Source organism: Emys orbicularis, chromosome 10 (assembly GCF_028017835.1).
Source record: "Emys orbicularis isolate rEmyOrb1 chromosome 10, rEmyOrb1.hap1, whole genome shotgun sequence".
Taxonomy (NCBI): Eukaryota; Metazoa; Chordata; order Testudines; family Emydidae; genus Emys; species Emys orbicularis.
The window spans coordinates 71,218,346-71,232,353 of NC_088692.1; the positions used below are offsets into that span (position 1 = coordinate 71,218,346).

Below are 14,008 nucleotides of genomic sequence, written 5' to 3' on the forward strand. Positions count from 1 at the left end.
AAACAAGCAAGAAATAACTACACCCAAGAAGAATAGAAACAGAGAAAGAAGAAAAACTGTTGCCACCATGCTCCGTTTCAAAAATAACTTCATCATAGCTGACCATGAGCATTTCTCCCAGAGATGATGCTTACACTGTACATTCAAACAAAAATAATTAGAAGTATCTCTAATAGAATCACCTGGTGACTCCCAGCAATGATACAGTTCATATTTTCACTAGCTCCATATAAATTAAATGAAAACGTTACTGTGCCTAGTTCTCAAATCATGTCCTTGTTTACAGTAGTGATGTGGCATCCATTATACTTCAAAGCAGTGGTCACCAACCCATCAATCACGATCAGCTGGTCGATCCTGAAGCCTCTGCCAGTCAATCACAATCTCCGGGCTGCTAAAAGTCCGGTGGCACAGCGGGACTCAGGCAGGCTGCCTGCCTGCTGTGGTCCCACGCCACTTCCGGAAGCGGCTGGCTACTGGCACATCTCTGCAGCCCCTGGGCGGCGGCGGGAGGCAGCTCTGCGTGCTGCCCCCTCCCCTAGCACCGTCCCTGCAGCTCCCATTAGCCGGGAACCAGCCAATGGGAGCTGCGGGGGCGCCGCTTGTGGGTGCGCCACTTGTGGGCGCAGGCAGCACACAGAGACATGCTGCCCCCCTTCCTCCAAGGGCCGCAGAGATGTGCCAGCAGCTGGCCGCTTCCGGGAACGGCGTGGGGCCACAGCAGGCAGGCAGCCTGCCTGAGCCCCACTGTGCCGCTGGCCAGAAGCCGCCTGTGTAAGCAGCTCCCGGCCGTAGCCTTCACTCCTCACCCCCTCCTGCATGGCAACCCCCTGCACCGAGCCCCCTCCTGCACCAAATTCCCTCCCAGAGCCCACACCCGTCACCCTCTCCTGCACCCCAACACTCTGCCCCAGCCTGGAGCCCCCTCCTGCACCCAAACTCTGTCCCAGAGCTTGCACCCCTCACTCCTGCACCCCAACCCCCTGCCCCAGGCTCAGCCAATGCACATCCCACAGTTGAGAATGTTACACTGATTTGTGACAATCCCTGAAGGATTTTGGATCTATAAACCACAAATGACACTAATAAAAAGTAAAATTCATGAAATGTCCAGTGGATTCTGTGAGATTAGGTGCAGTGTGACCATATGACCCCTGCACCCAAACTCCCTCCCAGAGCTTGCACCCCTCACTCCTGCACCCCTGCCCCAGGCTCAGCCCGGAGCCTCCTCCCACACTCTGAACCCCTTGGCCCCAGCCTAGAGCCTGCACCCCCTCCTACACCCCAACCCCTTGCCCCATCCCAGTGAAAGTGAGGGTGGGGGACAGCAAACGAGGGGGGAATGGAGTGAGTGGGGCAGGGCCTCAGGGAAGGGAAGGGGCCTCAGAGAAGGGGCGGGATAGATCCTGGGTTGATCTTAAATTCAAAAAGTGATCTTGTCCGTAAAAAGGTTGAAGACCACTGCCCTAGAGGCAGGGCCAGGTTAACTCTCCTGTGGGCCTGGGGCTATTAGATTTTGTGGGGCCCCTGTATACAAGTCTTTTTCCTGGGAGGGAGCTTGGTGCTGGAGGGGGCTGGGGCAGGGGATTGGGATGCAGGAGGGGGCACGGGGTCTGGGAAGGAGTTTGGGTGCAGGAGGGGGATTCTGATATTGGTGGGGTGGAGGAGGGGGTGCGAGGTTCAGGCTCTGGCCGGGAGGCACTTACCACAGGTGGCTCCCGGCCAGCGGTGCAGCAGGGCTCAGGCAGGCTGCCTGCCTGCCATAGCCCCATGCTGCTCCCGGAAGCAGCTGGCTGCTAGCATGTCTCTGCGGCCCCAGGGGTAAGGGAACAGCCCTGCCTAGAGGTACCTAGAACCCACCTGGGTCTGTTAGTTCCTATGATGAACCATTATAGCAGTCCCTCTACTCCAAAAGAGGTGGGGATACCATTAGGAAACAGTATTTATTATATTTAGGCCATGACAAAGCTATTCTTTTAATTCCTTCAGCATGTCCAGGCTGAGCCTGAAGCTATATCAGGGAGTCACTGAGTGAAAGCTTGAGACTTATTCTGGACATGGACATTGAAATCACCCTGAAAAATAAGTCTTGATAACTCATGAGATGAGAAGAACTCAAATCACAGAGAGCTCCAAAGTAGTAGCAAAGTTGTCTGGATATCATCAACATTCCTTGGGGCAGATTCTCAGCTGTTGACTTCAATGGAGCTATGACACTTTACACTAGTTGACGATCTCCCTCCCCCCCACCCCACCGCTACATTTTATCCTGGGATTTGCCTATCAAATGGACACACACAAATTATTCTGTCTTTCAGTGGGGCAGTACCCACATGTCAGGCAAGATGCACAAAGCACAGGCATAACCCCACCCCAACCCATGCTAAAGCTTGTGCTGAACCAAATATCTTATTGGATAAAGGCAACCAAAACAGGGCTGATGGTATTATCCAGCCAGGCCACAGTAATATAAGTAGGGTTGTTGTTTTGCCAAACACGAATCTTCAAAAAAGGAACAGATGAACAGTCCAGGCCTTTTTATCTGAAACTGGACAAGTTAGAAAAATACTGGCATCTGGTATTAGTATAAGTAAACCCTTTACTTGTGTACTAGCTGCCAAACAGTGTAGTGCTTCCCAAGTCTGCAAACAGTAATTTTTGATAATGAAAAAACCTACAGGGTTTTCAAGCCAGGGGGTGAGAATAAAATAACTCAAACGTATTTTAAGTTTTGACAGGTCAGTAAAAGAGTCCAGAGCAAATCACCCCACCTCTTCTCACATCCCGTAAATGCCAGATACCCTTTAATACTCATTTTATGAGGCTTGTGGGGCAGTGTTTCAGTGGAACCTTAGTCCTGCCTCCCTTTTGTGGGAATAATTTTACATTAATAAAAATTGTGCACACATATTTTGCACCTGCAACCAGAAACACAAATCCTATCATCATTTGGGTGCCCGTTTCAAGTTTTGTTATGCTTTGCACCCACAATTAGAATTATAGAATCGTAGCACTGGAAGGGACCTCGAGAGGTCATCTAGTCCAATCCCCTGAACTCATGGCAGGACTAAGTATTATCTAGACCAGTGTTTCCCAAACTTGGGACGCCGCTTGTGTAGGGAAAGGCCCTGGCGGGCTGGGCCGGTTTGTTTACCTGCCACGTCCGCAGATCTGGCCGATCGCGGCTCCCACTGGCCGCGGTTCGCTGCTCCAGGCCAATGGGAGCTGCTGGAAGCGGCGGCCAGTACCTCCCTCGGCCCGCGGCAGGTAAACAAATCGGCCCGGCCCACCAGGCGCTTTCCCTACACAAGCGGCTTCCCAAGTTTGGGAAACGCTGATCTAGACCATCCCTGACAGGTGTTTGTCTAACCTGCTCTTAAAAATCTCCAATCACGGATATTCCACAACCTTCCTAGGCAATTTATTCTAGTGCTTAACCACCCTGATAGGAAGTTTTTCCTAAAGTCCAACCTAAACCTCCCTTGCTTCAATTTAAGCCCCTTGCTTCTTGTCCTATCCTCAGAGGTTAAGGAGAACAATTTTTCTCCCTCCTTCTTATAACCACCTTTTATGGTCTTGAAAACTGTTATGTCTCCTCTCAGTCTTCTTGTCTCCAGACTAAACAAACCCAATTTTTTCGATCTTCCCTCATAGGTCATGTTTTCTAGACCTTTAATCATTTTTGTTGCTCTTCTCTGGACTTTTATCTAATTTGTCCACATCTTTCTGAAATGTGGTACCCAGAACTGGACACAATATTTGAGTTGAGGACTAATCAGTGCCGAGTAGAGTGGAAGAATTCTTTCTTGTGTCTTGCTTACAACATTCCTGCTAATACATCCCAGAATGATGTTTGCTTTTTTTGTAATTAGTTGCAGATGCAGAAAAGAGGACATCATTTGAATTGAATATCTGTATCTTCAGGTGAAATAACTCAAGAACAAAATCTTTCCTAGTACATTGACAAGATATATAGCTACAAGAGAGTATTACTGGAGTATTTTCAGACCTGTCACTACTATTTAGCTTCCTGATAAATGCTGACTATTAGATCCCAACAGCAGGAAGGATACAAATGGAATAGTTCGAATTGTGTTGAGATTTTTAAAATATAAATTGGGCATTTAAATACTAGCGAATGTACCACCAGCTGTAATGCAATTGTAATTTTGGAGTTCTGAAACAGACTTACCATTTTTGATGTCTGAGTTCTCCACAACTCTAAAACTTGCTCCCTCTCTTCACCCCCTCCCCAGCCCCCGGTCTGCCAAAGCCTGAATTAGTTAACCTAAGGGCACTTTGCAATGTTCACCTTTTATTTGCAGTCTTTTTGTAAGATGACAGTTCGAAGCCTGTGTGTGGTTATTATTACTTGATTATTTGGGGCAATTATTCTTCTGCCTGGATGGCTTTGGCTGGGTGGTTTGCTATGTTGTGTGGATTTTATTATGTTTTTTCTTTGTTTCTATTTAAGTATTATAATGGACCTATAGTCAAATGATAGGTGCTTTACCCAACCAATAAATAAAGTCTGTAGGAGTGTCATAGTTTCTTTGGGCTAATATGTCATTGCTTACTATAAAGTAATTGTGAAAATATGTTTCACTGACCTTTGCTTTTAAACAAAGGGACTTGTGCTCAAAGTTAAAATGAAGCTTACAGACTGTTTTGAAGTATCTATATTCAAAGCGAAATACAACAAAAAAATGCTTAGAGTGGCTAAAATGATCAAAAACATATTTTTAGTTTGAATGCAAATTTTTATAACGCTGCAAACATCAGGGAAAGAGAATTCACAAAAATCCCAGCCCTTCATTTTGTAGTTTGGCATTAACTGTTCTCCAGATACATCTCACCACTTCTCAGACACTTATCAATTTAATGTCGGCGCTCACTAAGCAGACAGTTTCATATGGTTCACTCAGCCCAGAACATTGAACAGAATCCAATGCACCTACAATCCTGTGAGTAGAATTCACCATTGTTAGTCATGTGAGGATGGGGAGAGAAGTTAGTGAGAGAAAGGGACGCAATTGCTGATGGGCTGCTCACTGAGAGTGGAATCTCAAGGAAAAGAAACAAGGAGGAAGAAAACTCAGCACAGCAGACATAATCCTACCACAGCATATTGAGACAAGTGCCAACTGCAACTGATATTGTTCAAGGCTAGTGCTGCAGATTTGTCACAGCATTTTTTAATCAAAAAGTCACCATCTGTCATGGTAAATCTAGTAAAAGTCACAGGTTTAAGGGTTTGGGGGGAAGTCACGGGAGCGCCATTTAAAGGAGAGATCCACATGGCGGGGACGGGTCCTGCCCTTGGGTGGTGGGAGGCCTGGGGGCAGGAGAGTTGTACAATAAGCCTGCCCAACACTCACCCTGCAGCAGCAGCTCCTGTACCGCAGACCTGCCCCAGCTCCCTGCTCTGGCCTGTTGGCTCTCGCCATAGCATGCAAGCAGGGTCCTCTCCCTGCAACACCCTGCCATCCTCTGGCCCTGGTGCCACCAGATCACCTGCCCCAAGCTGGGCTGTGGCAGAAAAAATGGTAGGGCCACAAACCGGGTGGCCCCTCAAGGTTCATGGCCTATAAAATCATGCACACCAAGAAAAATCCTTGACACAAAGAGTCACAGACAAAATGAAAAATCATTCTCTGTGACATTTTTATCACTGTGATATCCATGACTCTTTGCTATCTGAAGGATTAATGTTCTATTTTTAAAAAGACTTCACAAGTAGTTCTTGCTGATGCCACATGTTGCCCAGTCATTTGGTCAAAAGAAGCATGATTTGGACTTGGGCCTGGGCATAGCTTCCTTCTGTACTTGGTGTCCAATGCAAAAAACAAAATTGTAATGCAAGAGACAGAAATAGTTGAAAATTTCATTTTGCAGCAAAGAAAACACAGCTCCCATTGACTTCATGGAGCATCCTATCAGCGCTTCGCAGGAGTGAGCTCTTTGTGCATAATAATCTACAGTATATATCAGGGGTGGCCAATCTTTGGCTCCGGAGCCACATGCGGCTCTTCAGAGGTTAATATGCGGCTCCTTGCATAGGCGCCAACTCCGGGGCTGGGGCTACAGGCGCCAACTTTCCAATGTGCTACAGGGTGCTCACTGCTCAACCCTTGGCTCTGCCCCAGGCCCTGGCCCCACTCCACTCCTTCCCCCAAGGCCCTCGCCCCTTCCCCTGAATCTGCCGTGCCCTTGCTCCTCCTCCCCCCCCCCCCCGAGCCTCCTGCACACCACAAAACAGCTGATCGTGGCAGGTGAGAGGCGCAGGGATGGAGGGTTATGTGCTGATCGGCGGTGCTGCTGGCGGGTGGGAGACACTGGGGGCGGGGAGGGAGCTGACGGGGGGCTGCTGACATGTTACTGTGGCTCTTTGGCAATGCACATTGGTAAATTCTGGCTCTTTCTCAGGCTCAGGTTGGCCACCCCTGGTATATATTGATAAACCTTAATTCAGATCACTGTGGTGTTCTGATATAAATATAATATAAATTTCTCCTACTGATAGCCTGTTCCCTTTATGAAATAACAATTTGGCAGTAAGAAACATAACTGACTTTCACACCAAAGAAAGAACATTTTTGCTTCACTTCTAAAAACAAGTGCCAGAAGAGAGAGCAAATTCTCTCTAAAGATCCTACATATATGCAAAAACACCTCTCTACATGAACAGGACCACTTGGGCAAGGGAACTGCTCTTGCAGATGGAAAACTATCCTCATAATTTACTATATAAGGGCAAATGGGTCCAGTCACTTGGTGTTCTTAGATTTCCAAACTATTTAATAATGCAATCTGTTGTTAATGAAAAAGTGACAGTGATGCCAGTTTGTCAAATCTCCTGGGAGAGCTGTTTGTAAAACACTTCTTCTCAAAAGAAGAGATGAAAAGAGCAAGAATAGAGATTGTCCGTAATGCTCTTCCCATTAAGGATCCTACTTATTCAAATTTTACTTGTATGATACATAGGATATAATTGCAATTATGACAACATAAAAAATTCAGAAATGACAGGACTGCTTTTCATTATTGCTCTCTGTATGACTTACATGCGTTATTAATGAAAGCAGCATGAAATTTACTGTGGCATATGATGCAAGGACATTTTTAAGAGGAAATCTGCATGGGAATCTTTTGTGGCAGCAGCTATCTACTCACAAAATCTTTATGTTAGAGACAAGTATAAACTTCCTATACTGTACAGCAGTCTGAAGATACCAAGACTGGTGAGTTCTCACCTTACACTACACTCACTGCAAACATTGATGAATATTATGCATAGCACATATGGTACATGAGTGGAGGAGGGCAAGGGGGAAGAGGTCACAAAGGAGAAGAGAAGCTGAAAAATGCTGTGCACTTGTCCACAAAAATGCTGTAAAACTGTGTCGACAATTAAGCAGACATATCAAGTAATTTAGAGGCCAAATTTTATCCTGTTCTAGAAATAGTGTAATCTAAAAAGTAACTGCAAATTGTAAGGGCCAAATTCTGCATTCCAGTACACATGCTTGGCTCCTATAATTCTGTAAAGATCTGTTGTTTAATTTAAAAACCATGGTTTCAGGTACAAGAAACTGAAAGGCAAAAGATTTGGCTGGCTTTTGTTTGTTTCTAAACAGAAACCTATTAAATATCTTCACTATATTGTTTAGAATGGGTTTTTTTTTAACCACACAAAATTATTATATGTCTTGGCTAGAAAGGTAAAATGATAGTCAGCTATTTTTTCCACAAGCCAAACACTGAATTAATAGGATCTTGGTCCTTAGAGGTTTAGTCTAAAGAGACCTTTTTTATTTAAAAAATATATACCTCAGCAAAAAGAAAAGACTTCCTAAACATGTTTTTATTTACTGGATTTTTAAAGTACACCTTAACATTTAATTGCACTTGAAAGTCAGTAAGAAGCCTGGGCAGTTGAAAAGGGATGGGTAAAATATCCCTAGAGCTGATATCATCACTGCATTCTGCACCAGTGTTAGTTTCCGAGAAGTCACTAATTAGAGCAGACTGCAGTAATCCAGTTTAGAAATGGCAAAAGGAGGGATTTCTGTGTATGACAAAACTTGGCATGTGACTCAAGGAAAGATATTAGGAATTGAGTATTCAGCCAACTGAAAAAGCTAGCTTCTGACAGCTTACGCTTCCCAACCTTAGTCCTCTTCCTCTCTCAGGGTATGTCTACACTACCCGCCGGATCGGCAGGCAGTGATTGATCCAGTGGGGATCGATTTATCGCATCTAATCTAGATGCAATAAATTGACCCCGGAGCCCTCTCCCGTCGACTCCTGTACTCCAGTGCCACAAGAGGCGCAGGCAGAGTTGACGGGGGAGCAGCAGTAGTCGACTCACCATGGTGAAGACACCACGGTAAGACGATCTAAGTACATCGACTTCAGCTACGTTATTCATGTAGCTGAAGTTGTGTAACTTAGATCGATCCCCTCCCCCCGCCAGTGTAGACCAGGGCTCAGAGAAGATAGCCATTCAGTGATAAAGGGCCAACTTCTCTTAGGATTTGAAAGCAGAACTCCAGTTCAAATTGGTGGAGTTTTATGCACAAAGTGGCAAAAATCAGGTCTTTACATAATAGAAACCTCTTATCTGATGAAGTACTGACTCTGGAATACTCCAGAAGGGTGGCTGAATGCACATCCCAATGACTAGAGTTAGGAAGCAGTCAAGCTAGAGAAATCTGTAAGGAATTCTAGGAGCCAAAAGAAAAACTTCCAATTTCTCTTTGATTCTTTCCTTTCCTTGTTATAACAGTTTTAAAAGAAAAATATTTGTTAACTTAAAGAATATTTCATTTTTTAAAAAATTGGAAGCTCTCAAATGAAACCCAGACATTCTAGAATTCTCAGGGTAACTGGAACTAAAAATAACTGAATCGGTTGTAATTCACACCTTTAGTTATTTTGGTGCAAGTCTGTGTCTGGATACTCTTATTTTCAGAATTAGAGTATCTTATTTTGATATAATTTTAGTCAATTTTTTTTTTTACCAGTACCCATTTTACAGATGGGTTCTCCCATCACTGTAGTTAATCCACCTTCCAAAGTGGTGGTAGCTAGGTCGATGTAAGACCTAGCGCTGCCCACATCAGGAGTTAGGTCAGCTTAACTACATCGCTCAGGGGTATAGATTTTTCACACTCCTCAATGACTTATCTGGGTCGCCTTAACTTGTCAGTGTAGACAGGGCCTACGTGACTTGCACAAGGTCACACAGGAAATCTGTGACAAAGCAGGGAATTGAAACCAGGTCTCCAGAGTGCCAGACTAGTGCCCTAACCATTGGACAAGCCTTCCTCCCATAAGCATTGATATCAGTAGGATTTAAGCACCTTTTGCTGAACATGGGCCTAAGTGATTAACCCAAGACATTGAAAGGGAAACACCATTAGTGGCAGGATTAGAACTCAGATGTTCCCAGCTCTGAGTCCCTTGCTTCTGGCATTATACCACAGCTCTTGCTTAGATGGGCATTTTTTCACTTAGTAGGGTATATCTTGAGCGCTGTATTTTGGACCTTCCTAGTAGGAGGATTTTAATCTTTACTTACAAAAAATTATGTTAAAAGAACGTTATGAATACAAAGTCAACCACTAACAGTTGAGTTGTGTTACACAAAATGTTTGTGTTTTATAGTGAGCAAACAGATAAGCTGTAAGTTTTAGCAGGGACTGAGGGGCAGCTGCAAACAGCACACGAGGAGGAGACGACGAAACAAGTTGGTTTTGAGAGGGGATTAGAAGGAAGAGAGTGAGGATGCTTAGGATGAAATCCTGGCCTCTTTGAGGTCTAAGGCAAAATTCTCATGACTTCAGTGGGGCCAGGATTTCATTGATGGTGACCAGGAAGAAGAATATTGCTCCAAACATAAGAAACAGCATGAAAGGGGTACTAAAGATGAGAACAGGATGAACAGATAAAAGGAGTGACAGAGAGAGAAGAATGTGCAAGGTGCAGTGGGAAGCAACAGGTGATGGATAGGCTGGGCAGAACTTTAAGAATGAGAAGGCGTTTGAATTCTATGTGGAAAAAGAGGAAATGGTAAAGATACCTGGCAGGAGAGTGATACAGCACTATAATGACTTTGATTGCTTTCATAGTTATTATTGTTGCCCCTTTTTGACCCAAGCAGCCAGTCAAAGTTCAGGGCCCTAGGTATATTTCTGTTGGATGCAGAAATTGATGGAGTCTGTTACTTTCTTTGATGTAATCTTGTTTACTTACAAAGAATGTACATGTGCTTAAGTCCAGCTTTTCTGAATGCAGGAGGAACCCAGAACAAAGGGAGTTTACAGCAACAAGCCTCTTTAGACAACAGACCCAAAAGCTCGCTCTATATCTTCTTCCAGGGTCACACTGTGTTCACTGGCTACTGCTTGGCTTTCTTGGTTTTTGCCTCTGCCTCTCTCTGTTCTGTCTGTTCTCAGTTTCTGTGTGTTCCACCTTCCCTCCCTCCCCCAAACCACTATGCCACAAAATGCCTCCACCCCCTCACTCCAAATTCTCCTGGGTGGGTTCACAACCTCTTTTGCTTAGACAGGAGTTTGTGATGGACTTATCCTTATAGTTATGATAACTGAAGGAGATGTCAGTCTCAGCGAGGTTTTAATTTGACCTGTAACAAGGTTTCACCCTGCTCATAACATGGTTATTAATTATTTCTATTGTCCCACTGGCACCCAGGAGCCCCAGTCATGGATCAAAATCCCACTGTGCTAGGTACTGTACACACATTGAATAAAAAGATGATCTCTGTCCCAAAGAGTTTATAAGCTATGTACTGATGTTTTCCTGTTCGAGGAAATGGTCCATGTGAGGATTAGAATGCTGCCCCTAACGTTTTCCTGACCCCCACCTCTTCCTGTGTGTGTGAGAGAGAGCTTAAACCTCAAAACCAAACACCACATTCATCATTTCTCAAGTAATAAAAGGAAAATGTAAACAAAAATTCAAAATTGTCTATAATTCATTTTTCCTTTCAGTTCAGAGGAACTGAAAACAGATGGAACTCTAAATATAAAGATTTCTTCTGCAACGAGAAATCATGAAAACTATGTCTTAAGTATTTTATTTATCAAAATGGATTAAAACAATGATCCAAGATCTAATGTTGTATCAGGAAAAAGAATGGAGAAAACTAAAGAGAATTTTGCCCGTTTCCTTGTGGGGCTGGGAAGGAGTTTTTCCCTCACAACCAGATTGGACAAGATGGGGTGGCGTTTTTCGCCTTCTCCACAGCAAGTCTGGGAGTAAAGACATCATTACCTAATGTTGCAACACACTATGTAAAACTTGTGGCGGATGTCCTGTGCAGCCACACGGTATGGAAGAGATATGATTATCAGATCAAATGAACTGGAAAAGGATTTAAAGGAAAGCATCCCTTATGGGAGCTGAATAGAGGACTGAGATGGAAATAGGAGACAGACTTGTTGAAAGTCTCTGGGTAAGGATAAAAGGGGTAAAAAACAAGGGTGATGTCATGGTAGGGGTCTACTACAGACCACCTAACCAAGAAGAAGAGGTAGATGAGGCTTTTTTTAAACCGCTAACAAAATCATCCAAAGCACAGGACTTGGTGGTGATGGGGGACTTCAACTACCCAGACATTTGTTGGGAAAATAACACAGCAGGGCACAGATTATCCAATAAATTCTTGGAATGTATTGGAGACAATTTTTTATTTCAGAAGGTGGAGACAGCTACCAGTGGAGAGGCTGTTCTAGATTTGATTTTGAAAAATAGGGAGAAACTGGTTGAGAATTTGAAAGTGGAAGGCAGCTTGCGAGAAAGTGATCATGAAATGATAGAGTTCATGATTCTAAGGAATGGTAGAAGGGAGATCAGCAAAATAAAGACAATGGATTTCAAGAAGGCAGACATTAGCAAACTCGGGGAGTTGGTAGGTAAGATCCCATGGGAAGCACATCTAAGGAGAAAAACAATAGAAGACAGTTGGCAGTTTTTCAAAGAGACATTATTAAGGGCACAAGAGCAAACAATTCCCACTGCATAGAAAAGATAGGAAGTATGGCAAGAGACCACCCTGGCTTAACCAGGAGATCTTCAATTATCGAAAAATCAAAAAAGAGTCCTACGGAAAAGTGGAAACTAGGTCAAATTACAAAGGTTGAATATAAACAAATAACACAAGCATGCACAGGCAACCTTAATTCTGGCATTTCCTAAATTTTGAGTACTTAACCTTTGAACCTTAATAATGTTCTTCTAATGTAGTTTTTTGTGTTTAATAGAATTAAAGTCAATGTACTAGACTGTTCATGTGAATCTTTAAAAGAAAAATTTAAAAGAAGTTTGAGACAACAGAAGCACAATGAGCAAAATTAAAATGAAACTAAAAAAATAAGAGTTAAAGAATTTCTATGGTCCCAAATTCTCCTATCATTCTATACAACCAAATTTAATTATAATCAGCCGGAATATGGATTATGGAGAAAGAGTGAATCTTAAATTAAATTAAATTAAATTAATGGATATATCCCATTTCCTAGAACTGGAAGGGACCTTGAAAAGTCATCGAGTCCAGCCCCCTGCCTTCACTAGCAGGACCAAGTACTAATTTTGCCCCAGATCCCTAAGTGGCCCCCTCAAGGATTGAACTCACAACCTTGGGTTTAGCAGGCCAATGCTCAAACCACTGAGCTATCCCTCCCCCTAAAATTGGATCAAAACAAGAAATTCCTCAGTGAAATCTCTTTATCTTATAGGAAAAAAACATTTTGATGGTTCAATTGCATAGCCCTATAGTGTGCAAATGCAAAAGAATTGTGATTGAATATTGGTGAGATGATCTAAACGTTAAAAATAAATTGACCATCTTTAAAATCTGTTTCTTACCTGCCATCAATGAGTACTTCAGCCTGTCGATTGTTCACCTGGTTATCACTCTTATGGCGAAACTGCAATATTAAGGACATAAAAATACTAGTTAGTTTTTTGTTATCAAAAGTGAACATAAGGACCTGATCAAACAAGGAACTTAAGCATACAGATAACTTTAAGCAAGTAAGCAGTCTCTGTGCGTGAAATCCAAAGACTTCAATGGGACCAGAATGTCACACATTGATTTTACATAATTTTCATGACGCTTTAATAAACTCTTCAGTGTTTACCAATTCATTTTTAAAAACAAAGTATTCATTTGCCCCACAATAACTTAATTAACATATGCAATATTCTATGCATTTAATATAAAAATTAGCAAGCCATTGCCTATAAAAGTATTTATTGACTGTTGCTAACTAAATAAGTATACATTAAATCATAGATATTAGAGTTCGAAAATTGCTCTGCTAGTCCATAACATTGCCAATGAAAAACAAGTTTTCTACTGCTTTGTCCAGTCCAGTTTTATGTGCCTAAAGAAAGGGCTTTCTCTGCCTTTCTTTAGTAAACTATCCCATAGCCTAAAAGAGACACTTTCACTGGAAGAACTTTTTATAAATAACTTTTCCTTTATATTCCACCCAAAAATTCTTCTCTTATTTTCATGTCAGTATTCCAAATTATGCCACCCTGATACCATTCTAAATCATTCCTCTTCATTCTTGGTCTCCTTACAAATATTTATGAATTATTATGTACCATTCCCACTTAATAGTTGCTTAACTAGTTTTACATATTTAGCTCATATAATCTTTCTTCATAAATCTATCCATTCAGCCTCCGCTACTTTTGTTGCTCTTCTCCCAACTCTCTGAAATTTATCTACATCTTTCCAAGAGTGACCAAACACTGAGAGCAGTCTTTCTGTTGCACTGTCACAAGACCCACTAGAAAAGTACTATCATGTCCTAACACTATGATCCCTAGCCCAAAATTGCTTTGGTCCTTTTTTTCCCATATTTTATTTTAAACTCATAGCTAATACCATGTCCACTCCTCCTCTTTCTATAAGTCCTTTTCAGAATTAATATTTTCAAGGTATCTCCTTCCCCACTGAACATAGGTATTG

At 42.8% G+C, this 14,008-nt stretch overlaps 1 protein-coding gene across 1 annotated transcript in view; it reads right to left on the reverse strand.

Moving 5' to 3' along the window:
- Positions 1 to 14,008, reverse strand: part of ATP8B4 (ATPase phospholipid transporting 8B4 (putative)) — a 154,976-nt gene that overhangs the window by 106,174 nt on the left and 34,794 nt on the right. Inside the window, 1 exon segment of the mRNA XM_065412715.1 lies at positions 12,892 to 12,953. Coding sequence (XP_065268787.1) covers positions 12,892 to 12,953 — 62 coding nt within the window.